Source organism: Tupaia chinensis, unplaced genomic scaffold, assembly GCF_000334495.1.
Source record: "Tupaia chinensis unplaced genomic scaffold, TupChi_1.0 Scaffold000527_1, whole genome shotgun sequence".
Classification (NCBI taxonomy): domain Eukaryota; kingdom Metazoa; phylum Chordata; class Mammalia; order Scandentia; family Tupaiidae; genus Tupaia; species Tupaia belangeri.
The window spans coordinates 7,594,060-7,616,065 of record NW_006160040.1 but is presented as its reverse complement, the minus strand read 5'-3'; the positions used below and the strand labels follow the sequence as shown (position 1 = coordinate 7,616,065).

The following is a 22,006-nucleotide window of genomic DNA, read 5'->3' as shown; positions in this document are numbered from 1 at the left end:
GTGTCAGTCAGCCAGGAGGAGAGGCCCTGGGAAGGAGCCCCGCCCTCCCTGGGGTGGGGCGAAGGCCCCGTGCCAGCGCCTGAATACTGACTGAGAAGCGCTAATAAAAAGCTGGGGTGCCCGGCATGGCCATTTTCACAAGCTGGCACTGAGTAAGAGACAACGCCTGACAACCACAGAATCAGTCCAGAGGGCTTTCCAGTACCAGGGGAAACCGGGCAAGACTTCTCCTTACCCACCCATCTCTCCGATGGGTTGCCTTTTGCACTTTTTTTCTTTCTAAATTCAGCAGTTAGTGCTCATGTTAGCCTGCTTTCCCTGTTGTGTGGGTTTAGTTTTCATGTGTTAAGCAGAGATTGCACCTGATGTGCAGTCTGGCTCTTCTCAGGCTCCATTCCACTTAACAGTGTAAGGACTAGTTCTGTGACCCCGAGCAGCTCCCTGGGAAACAAAAATAAGAGTGAAATTAACTGAGGAAATGCATATTCACGATCTACTTAAAGCAGTATGCTTCCAACTGACTTCTGATTTTAAAGACGTGGCATGCCCATCTCACCTCCAGGCTGTGATAAGTGCATCTGGGACCTGACGGATGACCTCCGGCTAGCAGCACTCTCCATCGAAGAAAGCAAGTCCGGGCTGCTGAGCGTGTCATCTGGGGCCGCTGCGCATAAGCACGTGAATGACATGAACTCCACCATCTACCTCCTCAAAGTAGGCACGAGCGTTAGACCTTTGCTTGTATTTTTATTCTAGTGTAACAGGGTTTTTCCTAGCAACTTTGTCTATGTCCTTATTTATTTTTCCTATGTCCCTTTGATGTCTGAGTCCCTGAGCCCTATTCCAAGCTAAGACCTGTAGGTCTCACATATATAACATAGACAATTTCATAGAAAATTGTGGGAAGTTGATGGTAGCCATGAGCTTCAGCCCAAACAAAATTTACTATCATAAAAGGGGTTGTATTGAAAACAAAATGACTAAAGTTCTATCTATGTAGAAGACTATTAAGGGAAGAGAAACATTCTTATTTCCTGTATGAAGCTGTACATAAGTTATTCAAGTCATTACCATAAACCTAATATAACGGTAGTCTCCATTTGCAAGGTTTTAGTTTTTTGGGTTTTTTTTTTGGAGAGGTTTTCGCTATAGGGCGCGTGCGCTCGCCAGACAGCCAGAGAGAGACATAGAGACAGAAAGCGAGAAATCACCCCCCTGGGGGGATGGTCACGCCACAATCCCTTCTCCTCCATTCTCCTCTCGGGATCTTGGGCACGCACGCACACGCGCCCGGCGTGAGATTTAAGCCACCGGGCCCGAGATGCGAACCGCGGTCGACTACGTGGGAGTCCAGCGACATAGCCATTACGCTAACTGCTGGTTCCCTCCATTTGCAAGGTTTTGAGGAGTTTCTCTAGAGACATCCTGTTCTCCCTCTTGCTCTCTCTCACATCTTTCCTTTCACACAAGTACTTTCTCATTTTCTCTCTCTCTCTCTCTCTCTCTCTCTCTGTCTCACACACACACACACACATACACACACACAAAAACACACATGCTGCTTCTCCTCATAGGTCTAGTGGTTAATATCTAGTAAACAAATTGAAGGCAACAATAGTAAAAACAGCAGACTATAAAGGTTCTTATATATCTAAGCTTTAAGATTTTTCCCCCTCAATTATGGACTTCCATCCCAACCAACAGACATATTTAAAAATAATAGTTGAGACCAGCAAATGTCATAACAGTTACGTCGCTAAACTCCACATGGTAGACTACAGCTCAAGTCTCAGAACCGGAGACTTGAGACTCAGAGCAGGCATGTGTCCAAGCGTGCCCAAAATCCCAAGAGGAGAATGGAGGAGAAGGGATTGTGGTATGGCCATCCCCCCTGGAAGGAGTGTGATTTCTGTCTCTCCTGCAAGCACATGTGCCTTATAGCAAAGATCTCTCTTAAATAAATAAATAACAGCTGAAAGGGTATTTGCATAAATACCTGCCCATTGTTATACTTTGTTAGTCAATTTAACATAATGGCTGAGAGCATAAACTTTCAAACCAGATGCTTGCATTTAAAGCCTGCCTGTATTTCAGCTGTGTGACCTTGGGTAAATGGTTTAACCTCTTTATTCTTCAGTTTCCACATCTGGAATAAAGGCTAATTACTGGACCTATGTCAGGGGTTGCTGAGAGAACTCCATGAGTTGGTATACGTAGACTGCTTAGAACAGTATCTGCCATCGAAAGTGTTCATTACTCTACTTTTTGGAGGTGTAACTGACCAAAACATACAAAGTGTACACCAAAGCAAAAAATCATAAAATTCTAGAGCTGGATGGAATCTTAGTGAGCATCCTGTTCCAGACCTAGGAGTCCTTCTCGTTCAACTCACCTGTTTGAAAAAATGACAGCACTAGTTTTCAGACAAGCCACCCAGATTTAGGCCGCTTGATGCTGTCTTCCTCCCTCAGTGGCATAACTTCGAGATTTGTACCATCACAGCTAACAGGAAGTCAGTGCCAACATGGATAGGTTTCCTCCAGAGTAATCTGAGTAAAGCTGCATTTATACCAGCTCCTCAAAAATACAAAAGACGGAAAAAGAAGTCTTGACATCAAAAAGAGGAAAGTGACTTTCTAAGCTGCATTTACGTTGATCCTGGTGAGTCGATCAGTTTCTCCTAGGCCTCAGTAAATTGAAGTTTTAAAACTTAGACTCTCAGGGTCACCATTAGCTTATAATGTACAAATTAGGCATAATACATAGTCAGCCCAGCCCCAGAGCAGAGTCTCTAGACCAGGGAGTAGGATGGGCAGAAATTCGGCCTCTAGCAGCCTCAGTTCACTCTGCAGACCCCACCCTTCACACCAGCCTGCGGACCCAAGTATTTTGAGAAAAGAGACTCACTCTGTACTCCAAGTCCTATTACACTGAGAGAGTTTTGTGTATATTTTTAAAAAAAAACTAGCACGTACATGTACTAATTATTTTCTAAATACCTTTTCCACAGGCAAAATTGTCAGAAAGAGAAAACCAGTATGTCCTGAGAAAGATACAAATCAACAACGCTGAGAACACAATAAAAAGCTTTCTGTCTGATGTGGAGGAATTAGCTGAAAAGGTATGTGTTTAGTTTCTGGGACTGCCTTCAAAGAAAGGATTTAGCTGGTGTGAGCCTGGCTAGTCACAAATGACTGGGGCTTAACACAGCCCAGAAAAAAAAAAAAAATGCCAGTGACCAAGGTGCCTGAAAATAAATCAAGGCCAGACCTGCTGAGAAAGTTAACATACTCTGCCTTCACAGTCGTTCCCCGCTTTGATTGGTTCCCTGAGACACCATGCTGAAGGGGAACTTTCTATATATTTGCTGTTAATATGTGCTTTGATTGGTTCCCTGAAACACCATGCTTATGGGGAACTTTCTATATATTTGCTGTTAATATGGTTGATAGATGTTTCAGTCAGGATAGTCATTCAGCTGTTTGCCTTAGCATTTTATAGCTAAGAGCTATAGAGCATCCAGAAATAAATGTCATTATATACAGTATAAAATTTAAATGTTTACTAAGGGATGTATTAACTGATACAAGGAAAGAAAAGGAATTGTCCCAAGAAAGCAACTTTGCAGTTTGGCAGGGGGAAAAAAGTCATTTTCAACCCTCATTTCACACCACAGACTAAAATAAATTCCAGACAAATGAAAGAGTTGAGTCCAAATGTCAAATCCACAAGAAAACAGTACTAAATAGTTACTAACTTTGAAAGGGAATGACAATACACTTACCTACAATATGAAGAATTACAATAAAAAAAGAGATCATAGATTTGACAAGATAAAGTTTTAAAATGACCCGTAAAACAACTAAATAAAACAAAAAGTCAATTAGAGACAAAGTTCCAGGGAAATATGACCTATAAACATGGTCACAAATTGATGAGAAAAGCATTAAAATATTAGCAGAATCACCCTAAGAGGCTATTCAATAAAGCCCCCAAGAGCCAAATGGAAAAATATCCACCCATCCCTCATGCTAATCAGAAAAATATAAACTAAGTCACAAGACACCATATGTAACATATAAAATGTTTAACACATTTTTTTCCCTGATGTTACTCCACAAGTGCTGGCCAGATGATGTGAGACTTGCTGCTTCCATGCACTGGTGTCTGACGTTACAAACAATTCTTACTAGCTACAAAATTAAAGGTTAAAACAACTCTGGTGCTCTCTGTTGATCTGGTACTTCTCAAACTTGTAAGATATTACATTTCTAAAGATATCAATTGTTCTAATTGTACCCTTGGATAATTCATCTACTTTAAAACGCATTAACAAACTTTCCCCTAACTCTCATGCAGTGGTGCATATTAATCCAACCACTAGCATTTGAAGAGCAAAGAACTGTCTAATGGTTCCAAGAAAATAGTAAGAAAGAAATCTTTGAGAAAACGCATTGTTATTTTGGTATCATGGCTGGAACTTGCCAAGAATATCTCAATTGCTGAGGAAATGTATTCATCGAAATTGGCTCCTCTCGCTGCTTAGGAAAAGTTACTGATTCTTTTGTTGTCCAGTTTCTCCACTTCTTGCGTAAGTTAAATGTACATTTTCAGAAGGAAAAGATAATGCAAGCTTCGAAGCCATGTATCGGTTACAGAAAAGGCTGCTAGACAATAAGAACTGACCATCAAAGTGGGAGGTTGATGATAAATCTACTAGGAACTTACACCTGACTGTTTCCATCGGTTTTTAGTGAGAATAATGCTCTGTTCACAGCAACAATTGTAACGGTACAAGAAGCTACTACAACATTTGAAAACAACTGCTCAGAACTTGTCTTAATGACTTCTCAAGCATCCTTGGAGCCCTTAGTCTAAAATACCCATAACTGATTCTAGAACGATTTAAGGAAACCTTTGCCTTAGAAAACCTTCTAACAAGAAAATAACTAATATTTGGGTTTAAGTAGAGTGACCAATTTCATTGTGTGTTTCATAGTGATGAAACTCGCAGTGATGTTGTCTCTTGAGCTTGACAGGTAATACAATGGGACTTTAAAAATTTTATGAAAAAAATGAATTAAAGTACAAGTTGATTTCATTGCTAAAAAATTTCGTATATCCATACAGCTTTTTGTAACACATATTTTCCACGAACTTTTTGAAGACCCCTTGTACCTACATTTGGAATTTATGTGTTACATGAAGTTTGTGTACCTGAATTGTACAAATTACTTTCACATAAAGTTACTGGTTTTGTGCCAAACTCCGTATCTAGATCCTCAGCTCCCTTTTGGGCCCACCCCCACCCCCTCCCACAGCCCTTTCCTATTAATTACTTCTGAGAAAGAGAAGACAGGGTGGCATAGGTGGCATATTGTTCAGTATACTCACCAAGAGTGTACTGAACATCACAACCATTGAGTGTGCAAAAGGACCTCATTCTTGTCACTGCTGACCATGTCTATATTAAAAATACCGAAGACTGGGACCAGCAGATGGCATAATGGCTATGTCGCTGGACTCCCATGTAGTCGACCACAGTTTGAGTCCCGGACCCGGTGGCTTAAACTCACACCGGGTGCATGTTCACGTGTGCCCAGAATTCTGAGAGGGGAATGGAGGAGAAGGACTGTGGCGTGACCATCCCTCTTGGGGGGTGATTTCTTGCTTTTTGTCTCTCTGTCTCTCTCTGTCTTTCTAGCAAGAACATGCACCCTATAGCAAAAAAAAAAAAAAAAACAAAGAAAAAAACAAAGACCATGCTAAGATTCCACTCTCTATGTTCCCAGAGCCACCATGCTCAGGTGGTGCTGGGTAGACATGGTGGCCTTCTCCCAACCTCGGTGCTATCCCTCACCACCTGGGTCTGGAAGTCCACTGTGGGAGCCAGAACCACAGATCCCAGTCTTCGAGAGTGGTCCAGATGGTCCTGCACCATCCTTTAGCTTTGCCTCTCCATCTCTACCCTCTCTACTCCTTTAGCTACAGCAAATCTCCCTACAGATCAACATATGCAAAGTGATCCTTAGAACTAAAAGAAAAGTAGGTCATCTCCATACATCAGAAGCATCTGAGCCTCATCTCTAGTCCTTCCAAAAAAGCAAGATTAAAAATAAGTATATATATATATGTATATATATATACATACACGCACACATACATACACATACATATACATATGTATATATACACATATACATATATACATATGTGTATATATGTGTGTGTGTGTGTGTGTATGTATACATGTCTTAAAGGTTTTTGCCTTAGAGCACATGTGTTTGCTGGAGATAGAAACAGAGACAGTGAGAAATCACCCCCGGAGGGGGTGTCCATGCTGTGATCCCTTCTCTTGCATTCTCCTCTTGGGATCTTGGTCATGCATGCACATGTACCTGGCATGATTTTCAAGCCACTGGATCTGGGATTCAAACCACAGTCAGGCCATGTGAGAGTCCAGTGACATAATTGCTATGCCATCTGCTGGCCCCAAAATAAGTATATTCTAGAAGTATTACTGAACACCAGGTGTAAAACAGTGATTATGCACGATGCTAAGGATTCTGAAATAAATATAATAAGGCCCTGCTCTCTGGATGTTCACAGTGTTTTAGAGAAGCATATATGTTTTTAAAAAAAGATACGACACAGTGTTTAATAATGAAGGTATAATACAGACCAAGGAGTAACTTTATGGGATTAACAATGAGCTCTTTCAGCAGTTTTTTTTTTAGAGAAAGCAGAGAAGGTGAGTATTGACTTGTGTATTAAGACTGACTAGGGTCAGGTCCATCAGGTGGTGTGGTGGTTAAGGTGCAGGACTCCCGCATGGCCATCCATGGTTTGAGTCCTGGACCTGGTGCTTGAAAATTGCGTCAGATACATACACATGCATGCCCCAAATCTGAGAGGAAAATGGAGGAGAAGGGGTTGCAGCATGGCCATTTTCCCTCATGGATGACTTCTCACTTTCCCTCTCATTGTCTCTCTCTGGCAAGCACCTAAGCTCTCTGACAAAAAAATCTAGAAAGAGACTAGGGTATTATCAAATATTTCCAAGTACTGAATAAGTACTACCAGAGCAGAGAGATGTAAAACAACATGGCATGCTCTGGGCATTATAACTTTGGCCTTGCCTTTGCAGAGATTAATTGTAGGTGAAGAGAGGCACTAATGCTAAAGAAGTCGTCAGAGGCCAGATCTTCGAAAACCTTTCCCACCATGTCCAGAAACACGTGGATTTGATCCTGTGAACTCTGGAAGTCATTTAGTATTTACCTAGTACAATAAGCTGATCAGATTGCATTTCAGAAACATTCCTCTGTGGTAAAGATGATATTGATAAATTGGGCTAGGGGAATGAGTTAGGAGATCTTCACAGAATCTAGATGAAAATGGCTGTTGGTTGCCTGGCTTTCGCGTGAAAAGGATTTGCAATGAACAAGGATGAGACGTGATAGTACGGAAGAGGAAGAGAGACCAGGACAACAAGTAGAGTAAGAAAGACTTGGTGATCCATTGGAGATGAAGAGTAGCAAGGAGGGAAGTGCTGAATAGAGAAATGGAGGACTAGGAAGACCGAGTGGACAGCCCGGTACATTTTAAGAGTGGAGTATCTATGGATGCCCAGGGGGAAGTTAGAGATTTCCGTTTGTACCTCGGAGAATAGATCAAGGCCAGAAAGGTATCTGGAAGCCATCCATGCTTTTAGGAGGTAGACACACCGACAGAGGCAGGTATCACTGCACAGGTCCTGTCACGGCACAGTCTGCACATTGGTTACCAATTCCGACCCAGAGTTAGGACCATTTCTGTTCATGCTGTGTCCCAGAGTCATCATCAAAACTTCCCCCTTTTTCAAAAGTATCCCCATTTAAGCAATCAGATATTTCATTTTCCTAAATATTGGTTACCACCCTCACTTAATCTGGTCGACTTTTTTTTTTTTTTTTTGAGAGATTTTCACTGTAGGGCGCTTGCACTCACCAGACAGACAGAGAGAGACATAGAGACAGAAAGCTAGAAATCACCCCCCTGGGGGGATGGTCACGCCGCAATCCCTTCTCCTCCATTCTCCTCTCGGGATCTTGGGCACACACGCACACGCGCCCAGCGTGAGTTGTAAGCCACCGGGTCCGGGACACGAACCGTGGTCGACTACGTGAGAGTCCAGCGACATAGCCATCACGCTAACTGTTGGTTCCCAATCTGGTCGACTTTTGAAAACAATATTCTATGTATACTACCCTTTATGCACGTATTACCAAAAAATCTTGTAATTGTAACAATAAGTACAAGGAGAATTCACTGTTGAGGTAAATAAATGATTAATCCATTTGTAATGTCAACCATCAACCGGTTCGTAGTTGTGATCATACATTTTTAATTTCAGCTTTTCTTAAAGCAAGTTATGCCTGTTTTACCATGTACCACATCATTATTTTCCTTCCATAACAAAGTTACAAAAACATTAAACATTCAAATAAGACAACACTACATATTATATTCAGTAATTTTACAATGGGAAGTAATAGCTGTGCCTTTTTGCCACCAATTGGGTATTATACATACATACATATACACACATACGCACATATATACTATGTACATACAGGTAGCTCTCAGCGCCCTCTGGCGTTCATAAGAAAGAAGAGGTTTTCTTAAAGTTAGGACATTCTCCAGCTGTCTTTTGTTGCTTCAATTCAGTTTTCATATAAAAAAAGGAAGTTGAATAACACAGAAATAACAAAAACCTTTCCCTTGACATAAAAAACATGTGTTTTCTGCTCCACAAATGTAGCTCAGTTTAAATTGAATCAAAGATCAACTTGTTCAAAAATTTTAGATCTCTTAAATATATGGTCACATTTCTTAAGGTGGGGAAGTGACAACAAGAATATGATCATTTTATTTTCTGCATCATCTAATTTTTAAATGACCACAACACATATTTTTTCCTGTGGGAAGCATTAGAATAAGTCAAAATCAGGTCAGCTCCATGGAGCAGCAATAAGGCACTACTCGAGAAAAGACACATTCCACATGGTGACCACAGTTCAACTCCCCAGCTCTGTGAGCCTGACACACACCAGGCATGCATATGAATCCCCAGGATCAGATGGGCTGAACGACTGGAGGAAGGGGATCATGGCCTGACCAGATCCTGTGGAGGGTGTCCGTCTCTTGCTCTCTCTCTCTCTCTCTCTCTGTCACTCTGATACACACATGCATGTGCTTGATCATGAACAAAGGTAATTTTTTAATAAAAAGAATATGCCAAGAATAAGACTGGAAGGCCTACGGTGGCTCAGGAGGCAATTTCTCTTCAGAGAGCTCAGTTTATGCAGGGATTGGTGGCTGCATTGTTGCTGCACAGGAGGCTTACCACTCCACTGGCACTACTCGAATGGAGGGGACAATGACTTGCCCAATAAAAAGCCTCCAGACACGTAGTTACTGTGACACCACTTCTGCACTCCCTTCTGTGACCATCTTACGGGGTTATACCCGAGAACTGTAAAAACGTTCCAGGTAAAATCATGGCAGGATCCTCTGGGCAGAACAGTACACAGAAGGAGTGCAGTTGGAAAGAGCCTCTTCCTATCCTGGGGAAACCATAGAGTGGGCGTGCCAGCTCTCTGTCTGGCAGATCATTCTGCAATACATTCAGGCATCGCAGCACTCAGTTGCAGAGCAGAGCCACAGAGCACCTGACAGGGCAAGTGGGAATGAATGCTAGACTGAAGAATTCCTCCTCCTCCTTCTTTTTTTTTTTTTTTTTTTTTTTTTTTTTTGAGAAGTTTTACTATAGGGAGCATGCACTCACCAGAAAGACAGAGACAGAGAGAAAGAAAGCAAGAAATCACCCCCCAGGGAGGATGTTCATGCCACAATCCCTTCTCCTCCATTCTCCTTTTGGGATCTTGGACACGCATGTGCCTGGCATGAGTTTAAGCCACCGGGTCTGGGACTCAAACCATAGTTGACCATATGGGAGTTCAGCGACATAGCAATTATGCTAACTGCTGGTCCCACTTCTCTTCTTAAACATGACCTATGAACCAGTCCTTCTAAAGCCAAAAGGAAGTCATGTCCTCCATCCTCTACATTTGCAGAGCAGAAAACACACCTTTTTTACATCAAGAAAAAGGTTTTCAATATTTCTGTGTCATTCAGCTTCCTGCTGGGCACTGTCTTCGCCTTAAACCACTTCAATGCTTTTAGATCAGCTTCCATCCTAAACCACACACAGAAACACATACATCCACATACACACCCACACACCCACACCCTTTCTTCAGAAACCACAGATGAGTGCAGATTTAATTTTGACAAATCCTCTGTGGAACCTCTGAAACAGAAGCTACTGAACTGAAAGAATAGAATCAGCTTCTCAGAGAAGAGCTCCATTCACCCTGAGCCAAATCTCCTTGAGCAGTTATTTGTACACAAGTGCCATCGATGTCGCTGGGAATTTGGAAGGAAACACTGAGTGCAGCATTTAGCCCAGTGAGTGTAATCCTTCAAAGCTCTGTCGTAATTTGGTTTCAGCCATGGTCAGACCACCCAGGAGCCACAGGATGCATGGAGCATTTCAGGGTCTGCCTACTTACTCAACAGTTTTCTCTTTGAAACTTTAAGCTCTTCAGCCAACACAATATCTCATTGATCAACAGACATGAACCATCTCCTAGTCTGGCATCTCAAGATAACAGTAAAAATTCCAAGGATAAATGACACGGGAAAAGTGGTTGGTTTGGACTGAACTGTGACTGATGGCTTAGGATCTGATTTTATAGCATTCTGTGATTCAAAATGGTCATCGCCTTAGCCTTCATGCATGATTTCTGGGAGCATTTTATATGTTACAGAACTTTCGCATGCCAGAAAAATTTATGTGTGTGGGATACATTATGCTCACTCACTCCCACGTGCATATAGAATACATTCCTTTCTTATAAATTTAATCTGGTACTCATGCGGATTATTTATAGGGAAATCGAGCCTCCATAAAGGGACAGCTGATTCAGAAGGAAAGCATGGAGACCATTAACCATGCAACTCAACTTGCGGAGCAAGCCCACGATATGAGGGATAAAATCCAAGGTAAATATATTATATTCTCCTCTGGTTCAGCTTAATATTAGGGAAGCATGTGTTATTAACAACAATTAAAACAATGGCTACTGTTAGTGCTCACTTATGCCAGGAATTTGTAGAGCATTATAGGTTTAAATTTATTAAAGTTCTTCATTTTAAGTTTGTTTATCTGGGATTTTTTGAGCACTCCTCTCCACTTACTATCTGTTGGTATTCAAGAATGAATACATAAAATTTTTTTGCTTTGCAGGCATTTCACAGAAGTGGAATGTCAAAATACCTTTCCAGCAAAGCAACCACATGCTAGGGTGTCTCTAGAATTCAAGGGTTGAGAGAAAATACCTACATTTCTCAGTTATTTGCAGAAAAATCATTGTCGTTAAAATGGCAGTTAACTGTCGGTTGACTTAACTTATCATAAATTGTTTCTATGACACTTTTTCCCTTGAAGCCAATCAGGCAACATGCTCTTCCCACCCCGGAAGAAAAGCTGGGAGAAAGCTGTGTGAGCTTTTCTGCCCTAAAGCTTCATGACAGATTATGCCTTCCTTCCCGGAGGTTTATTTATTTGTGCTCTAACTGCTGAATAGTGCAGGCCATGTCTTGAAGACAACTTTTTTTGTTCTTGTAGGTTTTTTTGTTTTTGTTTTTGTTTTGTTTTTAATAAGGGTGCACGTGCTCACCAGAGAGGGGAGAGACAGAGAAATACAGAGAAAGGGGAAGTGAGAAATCACCCCGCTCTGGGGGAAATGGCTACATTACAACCCCCTTTTCTCCATTTTCCTCTCAGGATTTTGACGTGCATGCACACATGCACAGTGTGATTTTCAAGCTGTCAGGACTAGGATTCAAACCGTTAACAGCCATGTGGGAGTCCAGTACCTTAACCACCATGCCACCTACTGGCCCTGCCTTGAAGACTATTTTAAGTGAGATGCATTAAAACAAAGTTCAATGAGAAAAAAAAATAATAATAATAATACACTGAAAGTCAGCCTTCATTTTACTAGCAGAAAACAGAAGATTTCATTTACTAGGATAAAAAGAATTTTCTTGGGTTGGAGCCTGCTAAGATCCAGTATTTTCATTTTCCGTAGTTCTATTGTCTGTATATTAAGGTCTAGATAACACCAAGTGCAATTCAGGGCATGATAGGAGTAAAGGGAGCCATCGTGGAAGATTTGTGTCTTCCAACTGAGGTATCAGGGGCGTAGTCCGGACAAAGGGACATGGAAAGCCAACTGAAGCATTTGCTTCATTTGCTTTAGTGCCCATAATACACAATAAAAACAATCGACGTGCATTTAGGTTATCCCTGAGAACTATAAAACACGTGCCAAACACTCCTAACACCCATCCCCATTATCTCATACTTCTGCATTTATGAATAAAATATTATTTTCCTATAACATTTTAGAGTTATGACTGAATTCTTGAAAACCTAAGATTGACCCTAGAACAGATGACCTCATCCAATTAAGAAATAAATGCCAGAACTCTAATAAGCCATTCAGACAAAGGAATTCAGCTTCGCTGTTATAACCCAAATTTTTGTTCTAAGATATTTCATTTGGAGAGAATGTGGATCCTCTTATCTGATCCTTAAAGCATCAGAAAGAACGAAAAAATACAAAACAAATTTGAATGGAAAGCAGTAAGTTCCATCAGTTTTTGCCTTTACAGATAATATATGAACAGTCTCCAAAGACCAAGTGCAAAAATGTTAGGCTATATTTCCTTTTCTAATCTATATTAAAGGTGGCTGAAATAAAACTAAGGTGGTAAATATAATATTTTCATCAAAATGCCAAAGAATTCAGCATTGCAAGTGTTAGAGCTAAGAAAAAAATATATCTATTTATTTGTTGGTTAGTATTTTAGACTTTACTGAAAATGTTAAGTCTTTATCAAATATGAAACTGTTTAATCCTTTCATACTTGTTTTATAACATATATTAATATCCCTATAACTTGTCAGTAATATTTATAGTATTACAAACTTTTCCCGCCATTTATCTCCCTCCTCTCAGAATTCTGAAATGCTGCATCACACCCACGGTGTGTCACTTCTTATTCCCAGCCATCTCTACAATATCTACTGGTGACCTTCGAGCTTATCCATATAAAATACAACCCCTTATCATGATATGATTTATATGACATTAGTGTTTGTTTACCTATCTTGTCGGCCCAACCACATAGATCATAGTAAACCACAGACACACAATTTCATTTACGCCAGGAAGATAAAATGTTTCCTCCAGGAGCTGCCATGGGGCACGATGGCAATTACCTGTCTTCTGATAATAAGTATGTAGCAGAAATGAGGGAATGGGAGAACTGCACCACCTCTGTCAGTGTTTAGATAAGTCACCTAAGCTTTCTGAATTTCAGTGGTCCCCCAGTTCTAAAATTCTCCACCCTACTGTGGAAATAGGGTTAAAATGACCCAGAGTCAAAAATGGTCCAAACTTGATAAGAAGTCCTACAGCAGAAGGCAAATAGCAATTCCCAAAAAGCTAGACTAATGAGCAAAAATTCATGTCATATATAACAAGCCCCTATTTTATATCTAATCTATAAAACAATCTGGAATATTCATTTGGATAATTATCAATATACTCTAATTTCAGATTAGAGCTTTGGTCAATTCCTTGAGTATAATACAATTAACTTCTCCAATGTATCCTCTGTGTGACAGGAAATCTCCAAAAATCTCCAAGTTAAGTCTTTCACATTCTGTAAAAGGCTGATCAAAGATCCCATATTTTTGTGTCCTAGATACTAACATTCTTAAATCACTGTGGAACCAAGATGGAAATGGAAGCAAGGAGGCTTTGCGTTAACCCATTCCCATTCAGGACATACCACATGGAAAGCAGGGAAAGTTTTAAGAGGTTTCCTCAGGTTTTTCTCCTTATTAGAATATGTAATAAATTTCCATGGTGGTATCAGTGTTCACAGTATGTCCTTGAATGAACCTGTCTTTCATTTCAGGATCAACCCTGAACTTTCCTGCCAGCCTCATGCCTGTTTGCAGTCTCATCGTATGAAATGACCAGTCATTTCCCTGATGCCTTATTTCACCATGTTCTTCCTTTCAGAGATCAACAAGAAGATGCTCTACTATGGGAAACAGCAGGAATTTTTTAGCCCTGAGGAAATCTCTGAAAAGCTGGTCTTGGCCCAGAAGATGCTTGAAGAGATCAGGCACCGTCAACCTTTCCTCACCCAAAGGGAGCTTGTGGACGAAGAGGCAGACGAGGCCCATGAATGTAGGTGTCTTCAACTTGCAGCTGACCAGCACATGCCTGCTTTTTTGTGGGTCCAGAAAAGGAGACCAAACCATGCAGCAAAGATTATTGAAAGCAATCAATTCCTAATATCCAGAGCTATTCAGTGTTTCTAAGTGGCCTCAGGGAATTACTCAGGACAACTTGACTCTATGACCGAGATTTCTAGACCCAGATCCAATTTTGAGCCCTTGAAAAACAGCTGAGATTCCACAAGTAATCTACAGAACTTTACTCCTATGGGTAGGGATTAGGGACTTGGCAGTTGGTGAAAACTCTGAAGGAAGGAAACTGAAGGAGAACCAATTCCCAGGACCATAGTAAGAAAACTTTTACTGGAGAAGTCAGAAATGCTACAGGCCCAGGAATATTTATGTACTCAGGGTTGTGAATGACTTTTAACTTCCTTGACTGATTAATGTAGGCACCAAACCACAGTTTGAATCTATGACTTGGTCATTACATCAGTTATCAATTACTATTTAACAATTACTCCAAATATATTTATTTAAAACCATAGCCATTTATTGATATTTGCTCCTGATTTCATGGGCTGACTATTCAGGTTAGACTCAGACTAGACAGCTCATCCCTGTCCATATGGCACGGGCTGAACTCACTCACATATCTGGGGCTAGCTGAGGAGACGGGCCTCTCTCTGCATGTGGAGGTCTTACCTCAGGGAGGCTGGCTCATTTATAAGGTGGCAGTCTTCTAAGAGGGCAAGAATGAAAACATGCAAGGTCTCTTGAGGCCTAGGCTTGGAAATAAACAAGGTCAAATCCATTCTTTTGATCAAGACCAGCCCAGATTTAAGAGGTAGAAAAATAGACCTCACTGTTGATGGGAAGAATTGCAAAGAATCTGTGTACATTCTAATCTACATAGTTATCAAATGAAATCAAAGATTTCCATATCATATTTTAGCTGTTGCTGATAACTCACAACAATGAGATAATTCAAAATCATGGTAATTATTAGACTCAACCCTGAGTCTTATTACTTAATACATTAATAAATGAGCATGTATATATGTATATATTATTATATTAACAATTTGGGTTAATATATTGATATTCATTTTAATTCTATGCATTTTTAAACACAATATAAGAAAGGGTCTAAAGACTGTAATTAATAAATCGCGCTGGGGCTGATGACACAAAAAGGATGAAAAATGCATTTACTAGGTCATTTTCCTACAATGGTCACTCTCAACTTCTACTGCTCTGTTACTCTAGAAGAAGAACATTCTTGACATAAAGTTTTCTTACATTAGCAAGTGTGTCAAGTCTTAGAAATAGTAACAACCAAAGAAGAATCTGAGGCCCCATTTCTGAGTCAGGATGAGGTCAGCTGTCAGGAAAGCTGAAGCTCGAATGTCGAATGTCGCAGCCAGATGCTGTCAAGCTCTTTGCCTACTTTGCAGTGTAATAAGACTTCCCTGGGGAAAGGGAAGCCACCTCTTCCACTGAGCCTCCTTCCACCTAGTGGATGCATTTTCAACCACTTTCTGTATTCAGCCATGAACACACATCTTTTGTTTGCAGTGATGAAAGAACATATAAAACCTCAGTAAAACAGACCGAAGAAAAATAGAATTAGGTGTACGGTCAATGCATGTGCGCTTGAGCAGAGAATATGGACAAAATTTAAGAATAGCATCATATCATTGCCATTTACTTTTTTACTCCATCCAAAATCATCGTTTGGATTTGACCTCAAGGAACTAACTAAAAACAGTTGCCTGGAGAGACTACAGAAAATGACTATGAACGTTATTTTGCTTTATTTTTGATAAGATCATTTTGATTATTTGTAATATTTAAAACCATGGTATACCCACTCCCCTTTACATGGTAAAATTATTAGTAATCTAGGTAATAATAAGCATGGCATAATTATGTGGTTTCCACCTAAAGCATACTCTCAACAGGAAAACGAATCAAATCCTTCTGACTGTTGTTCAGGAGCTCTCAAATCCTACAAAACAGCATTTTCTACTTCAAATGTAAAGCATGGGACTGTTTTTGTGAACAGCTTCAGTCTCTATCACTGAAGAAGAGAAGGCCTGACAATTTTGCAGCTTTGCTAAATGCTGGGGGGGCAGGGGGGAATGGGAGGAGACAGGAGAAGCCCAGATTGAGTTTCTGTCTCTGTTTCTTCTCAGTGTTGACCCAGGCTGAGAGCTGGCAGAGGCTCTTCAATGATACCCGCTCTCTGTTTCCTGTCGTCCTGGAGCAGCTGGATGACTACAACGCCAAGTTATCAGACCTCCAGGAATCACTTGTCCAGGCTCTTAACCATGTCAGGGATGCCGAAGATATGAACAGGGCCACAGCAGCCAGGCAACGGGACCATGAGGTACAATAGGTGGTAACTGTAAATGAATTTCAGGTAGACAATGTCAAGTTACACCAAGAAGAAACAGCCAGTAGGTGCATTTTATAGTGGTCTATTTGGAGCCATCAAGTGGTATGGTGATTAAGGTGCTGGACTACCACAAAGCCAACCATGGTTCATGTCCCAGACCTGGCAGCTTGCTTTCTCACTGTTCCTCTTTCCGTGTGTCTCTCTCTGGTGAGTGCACCTGCCCTAAAGCAAATTAAAAATAATAATCAATAAAATAAAATAACTAATACTTTTTAAAATGTATTAGTCTATTTAAACATTCATATTTTTAAAATATGGGTACATTAGCCGCTGTGAATTATTCATTTGAGAGTGTGTAGTTAAAATCAAAGTGAAACTATGATAATTGTTTGGCAAGAATGTAAACGTTCTCGGGGCTTGTATCCATGTGTATGAATGCCTTTCTTTAATTAATACATTGCAAGTGGTAAGCAATGAGCTATTTTTATGCGTAACTTTTTTATACTGAGAGCATTAAAGCAACAAAGCAACCCAGAACCATGTGCTCCAGATGTGTGTAATTGTGGGGAAGGCACATTACATGTAATATGTGTACTTTTTGGAAAGGCAAAATAAGCAAACTTACAGCCTGGCTGGTCAGCAGTTGCAGAGAGAGAAAGGCTCATTCAAACTAAAGCCACATGAATGCCAAGAGGTGAGGACAATTTTTCCGGACATAGCCAGAGCTTATCCAGATGATCCTCCCAGGGGGCTGGAGTTTGTGCCTGCCCCCACCGGGGGTTTGAGAACAAAGATGGTCACATGTCCACACAGACCAATGGATGTGCTCACAACCACCCACCCTGAGATGACACATGCATGACTGGATGGAAAGATTAGAGCAGAAAAGAAATGGGAACAAATAAAAAGCACCTGTGAGCAGATTCATTCCGATATGTACTTCTATTAACAGTAAAATTACTTAAACTGGGCTCCCTGTCCTGATTTTTAGTCCTCACTTGCCTTCACTAAGAGTCATAAAATTTCCTAAATAATAATGAATTATAGTCATGCCACAATTTTCTAAAATAGGAATGAACTATTAAATTTGGGGGGGGGGAGTGATGGGAACAGTAATGGTAGGATAGCATTCTTGTTATATAAATGCAAGACATAAAGTAATAACTCAGCTAATATTTTAAATTAATATCCTTGTGGACTTTCAATTAAAATCCTTAAGTGGAATTTGATTTTGTCCTATTGTGCACAAGTTCATCAAAGATGTATTTTCACTTCTGAGAAATAAGTGAGTCTCCCCATCCAGAGAAATTTAAATCCAGGCCCCTTGCTTGCAGGCTAACAATGTTCTATTCCCAGGAGAGAATTCAGAGCATTTAAGTAAGAGAGAAAAGGCACTGCGGCCTCATACAACAATTCCAGGGGCTCCTAGATTAAAAACCCAGAATATTGTTCTCTCCTCTAGGGAGCTGTGGGCCTGCCAGTGAAGACTGCTACCATAGCAATGGCTGGCAGGAGACCCCAGCCACATCAGAGTAAGGGTCTTGCTTATTTCTCTGTAATAAGACCTTACTTCCTGTTTGCCATAAGAAGGGGCTAATAGTGGTACACTGTGTGGTGAAAAAAACTGGCAAGTCTCAGTAATTACAGAGACGCCTTGAAATCTGAGGTAGCAGTAATCTCTTGGGAATCTCACTGCTATAAGTCACCTCTTTCCCCCCAATACTTCCTGATTTTCCGCGACCATCAAGGTGTCTTCATCCTGTCCAAGTCAGCCCCACCTTTCCAGTAATTCTGTGCGCAGTGATTACTCCAGCCCTTTGAGCCTCTCCCATGGGCAATTTTCTCTGCCTGGGCTCTTGGCTTCTCTCCTTAACAGATTACTGCTACGTCAGATTTCAAGACATCTCTGTAAAATTGTGATTTGTCCATTTTTATTATTTTTTTTAATTTTTAATTTGCTATAGGGCATGTGCACTCACTATAGAGAGACAGAGAGAGAGAGAGGGAAGTGAGAAAGCAAGCCTCCAGCTCTGAACCTCCAACTGCGGTCAGCCATGTGGGAGTCCAGTGCCTTAACTTCCACACCACCTGCTGGCCCCTGTGAGTTGTCAGTCTTAACGAAGTGATCTGTCTTCTACATAGATCTGAGCTAGAGAACACATCCAAGCACACCGCACGTTAACATGTCTAGTTGTCTGTTGATTGATTTTTAGGAATGGATTTTTGGAGTGAGAAGTCCTTTATAAGGTCCACAGTGAGAAAGGATCATGCGCAGTCAGTGCATGAATATCTAAATCAGCAGAATCAAAATTTCTGCATAGGCACCAACCAGCTGATTTGCTAGCAGTTGGTAAACTTCAGTGTGTGCCAGGGCACACCGGATTTTGTAAATGTCATAAGCAATAAGTGGACAGTGTTACTCATATGAAAAGACTTCAGTTCTAAAAGTGAATGATTGCCAAAATAGTTTTTGTTTTTTGAGAGAGAGAGATTTATGCTATAGGGCATGCATGCTCACCCAGAGAGACAGAGATAAAGAAAGTGAGAAATCACACCCCACAGGGGATGGCCACACCACAATCCTTTCTCCTCTATTCTCCTCACGGGATCTTGGGCATGCTCACACATTCACCCGGCATTGAGTTTTAAGCTGCCAGGTCTGGGGCTCGAACCGCAGCCAACCATTTGGAGTCCAACAACATAACCATTATGCCAAAATAGCTTTGTAAAAAGTTTACTTATTTATTTCTTCCATAAGTGACAGAGATAGCACTACCAATAGAGTCTTGGTGCTGCAATCCACTTCACCCCACCCAGCCTCAGTCAGCCCTGGACCTTGTACACTCAAATGACAGCCATGTTCAAGGAGGTCTCTGGAAGTAAACCCAGACCCTTCGCACGTGGGTCAGCCTCACAGTGTCACATTTTACCTCTGTGCCACATCCAGTTCTTCCAAATTGCTTTTAATTAAACTTTTCTTGTGCACAATTTTTTTAAAAACCTCATGCATGTGGATAGCAGGGATTTGGCATTTTACTGATTCAGACAGATGGCATGCCTCATTTTAGCTATGCTAAACAAACTCCTCTACTGAGTGCAAATGAACAACCTGAGCAAGGTTTCAGGAAGAGAACAGCGCAGCACTGAGGCATTTTGAAACCCCTTTCAGTCCCAGTTCTTCCTCTTCCTGACCTTTGGAGTTGGTATGAGCTGAAGTTCACCCCTTTTGCCCTCATCTCCTCCCCAAAGAGTGACTTCACCTGATCACACTGCTTTGGTTCTTGAAAGGCATTTGTGGGTCTGCATCCTTATCTGCCACTGAGCCCCATGGTTTAACTTTTATGTCGATGTCTGTCTGAAGGAATAGCTACGTGGATATGCTCCACTATTCCCTGCTACAAGTCAACTCCTTTTGCCCCCATTTCCCCTTCCTGATTTTCTATTCCCATCAAGATGTCTCCATCCTGCCCAAGTCAGCCTCACTTCTGTGAGCAAGTGATTACTCCTTTGAGCCTCTCCCGTGGACAATTTTCTCTGCCTCCTGCCTGGGCTCTTGGCTTCTCTCTCTGACAGATTACTGCTACATCGGATTTCAAGGCATCTCTATAATTACGTAGAAACTATATGATAACACTTCTTTGAAAGCCTTTCTACTTAAGATAGATAAGCTGCCTAGCCATCCGTGGTCTAAGCCCACCCGGTATTCCAGTAGTATTTCTTGATTCCCATACAAAACCTGCCTCTAAGCCACTAGGGACTTTACTTTTGTGTTTTATTTCCATTGATCATGGTGGATCTCTTTTTTCTATGCTTAGTTCTGTCTAATCTTTATATACATACATAATTTACAATGTACAACATGATTTTCCCCACCACAAATACGGTACATATCACGATAAAGACATGACCGTATACATTGTCATCAGCAAAGAACTTCAATTTTTTTTTCCTTTGGAAAGGTTTTTCACTACAGGACGCATGCGCTCGCCAGACAGAGAGAGACATAGAGACAGAAAGCGAAAAATCACCCCCCAGGGGGGATGGTCACGCCATAATCCCTTCTCCTCCGTTCTCCTCTCGGGATCTTGGGCACGCACGCACACGTGCCTGGCGAGAGTTTTAAGCCACCAGGTCCGGGACGCAAACTGCGGTCGACTACGTGGGAGTCCAGCGACATAGCCATTACGCTAACTGCTGGTTCCCAAGAACTTCAATTTTTTTGTCAACCTAGATTGAATGCCTCTATAGAGTGCCTCACCTACCTCACCTACTTACTAAATCTAGTGATTCTTACAGTGTTGAAGTCTAATATCTTCTGGGAACTCAATGAAAACCCTATATGAAACACACATATACATATTCCTGTCACTAAAAAATTGTGCACACAGGCCAGCAGGTGGCATGGTGGTTAAGGACACGAGACTTCCACATGGTTGGCTGTGGTTTAAGTCCTGAACCTGGTGGCTGGTCTTCTCTCTCTCTCTCTCTCTCCCCCCCTCTCTCTCTCTGGTCAAATTAAAATAAATAAACAAAGTTGAATTTTTAAAAATGTGCACATGTTCATACAGTCAAGGTTGACAGATAATTCAGGTAGTTCATTTTTTTCTTAATCTTCTTTTGGAGTTTCTGTCTTTCCTTTGAGAGATAAAGAGACAAAGGGACAGAGAGGCAGGCATCCCACTGTAAGGTCCTCAGGCGGTGATTCACCCCATTCTCAATCAGCCTGGATCACAGCCAGGCACTTGCACACCCGATGTGCTCAGAGAGCTCCCAAGACCTTCCCCATGTGGGTTCAGGTGCATTGACGCTATACTACTGAGCAGCCCTTCAGTAATCCATCTTCATTCCAGGTTAAGATTTCTGTCCTCCATAAGGACTTCCTTCCTCCTCTACACTAGTCAGCCGTTACTTGTTCTTAGACTTACCACGCTACAGATATATTCTACATTCAGTCCAGGAGACACCATTAATTGCAAAATGAGTAACTACCGTATTCCGTATATGTAGCATGCATCTAATCTATCCCCACTAAGTTGTAAATATTCATATCTTATCTTCAAATCATACCTTCCAAGACCCAAACACAACATCTTGTATTTGCTTTACTTGTCAATGAACAGATGGATGGTCAAATTCAGGAAACGCTCAAGTAGTACAGAAGTGATTTGTGTATAGTAGTTGTTCTTGATTATATTCATTATTATTTCTATAGTTATTTCTTCTATATCATTTAGGCT

The 22,006-nt window shown here is 41.1% G+C and overlaps 1 protein-coding gene across 1 annotated transcript in view; it reads left to right on the top strand.

Moving 5' to 3' along the window:
• Positions 1–22,006, top strand: part of LAMA4 (laminin subunit alpha 4) — a 154,230-nt gene that overhangs the window by 73,698 nt on the left and 58,526 nt on the right. Inside the window, exons 7-11 of the mRNA XM_006157017.3 lie at positions 563–714; positions 3,011–3,121; positions 10,998–11,109; positions 14,208–14,378; positions 16,567–16,760. Coding sequence (XP_006157079.1) covers positions 563–714; positions 3,011–3,121; positions 10,998–11,109; positions 14,208–14,378; positions 16,567–16,760 — 740 coding nt within the window. The remainder of the gene's footprint in view (positions 1–562; positions 715–3,010; positions 3,122–10,997; positions 11,110–14,207; positions 14,379–16,566; positions 16,761–22,006) is intronic.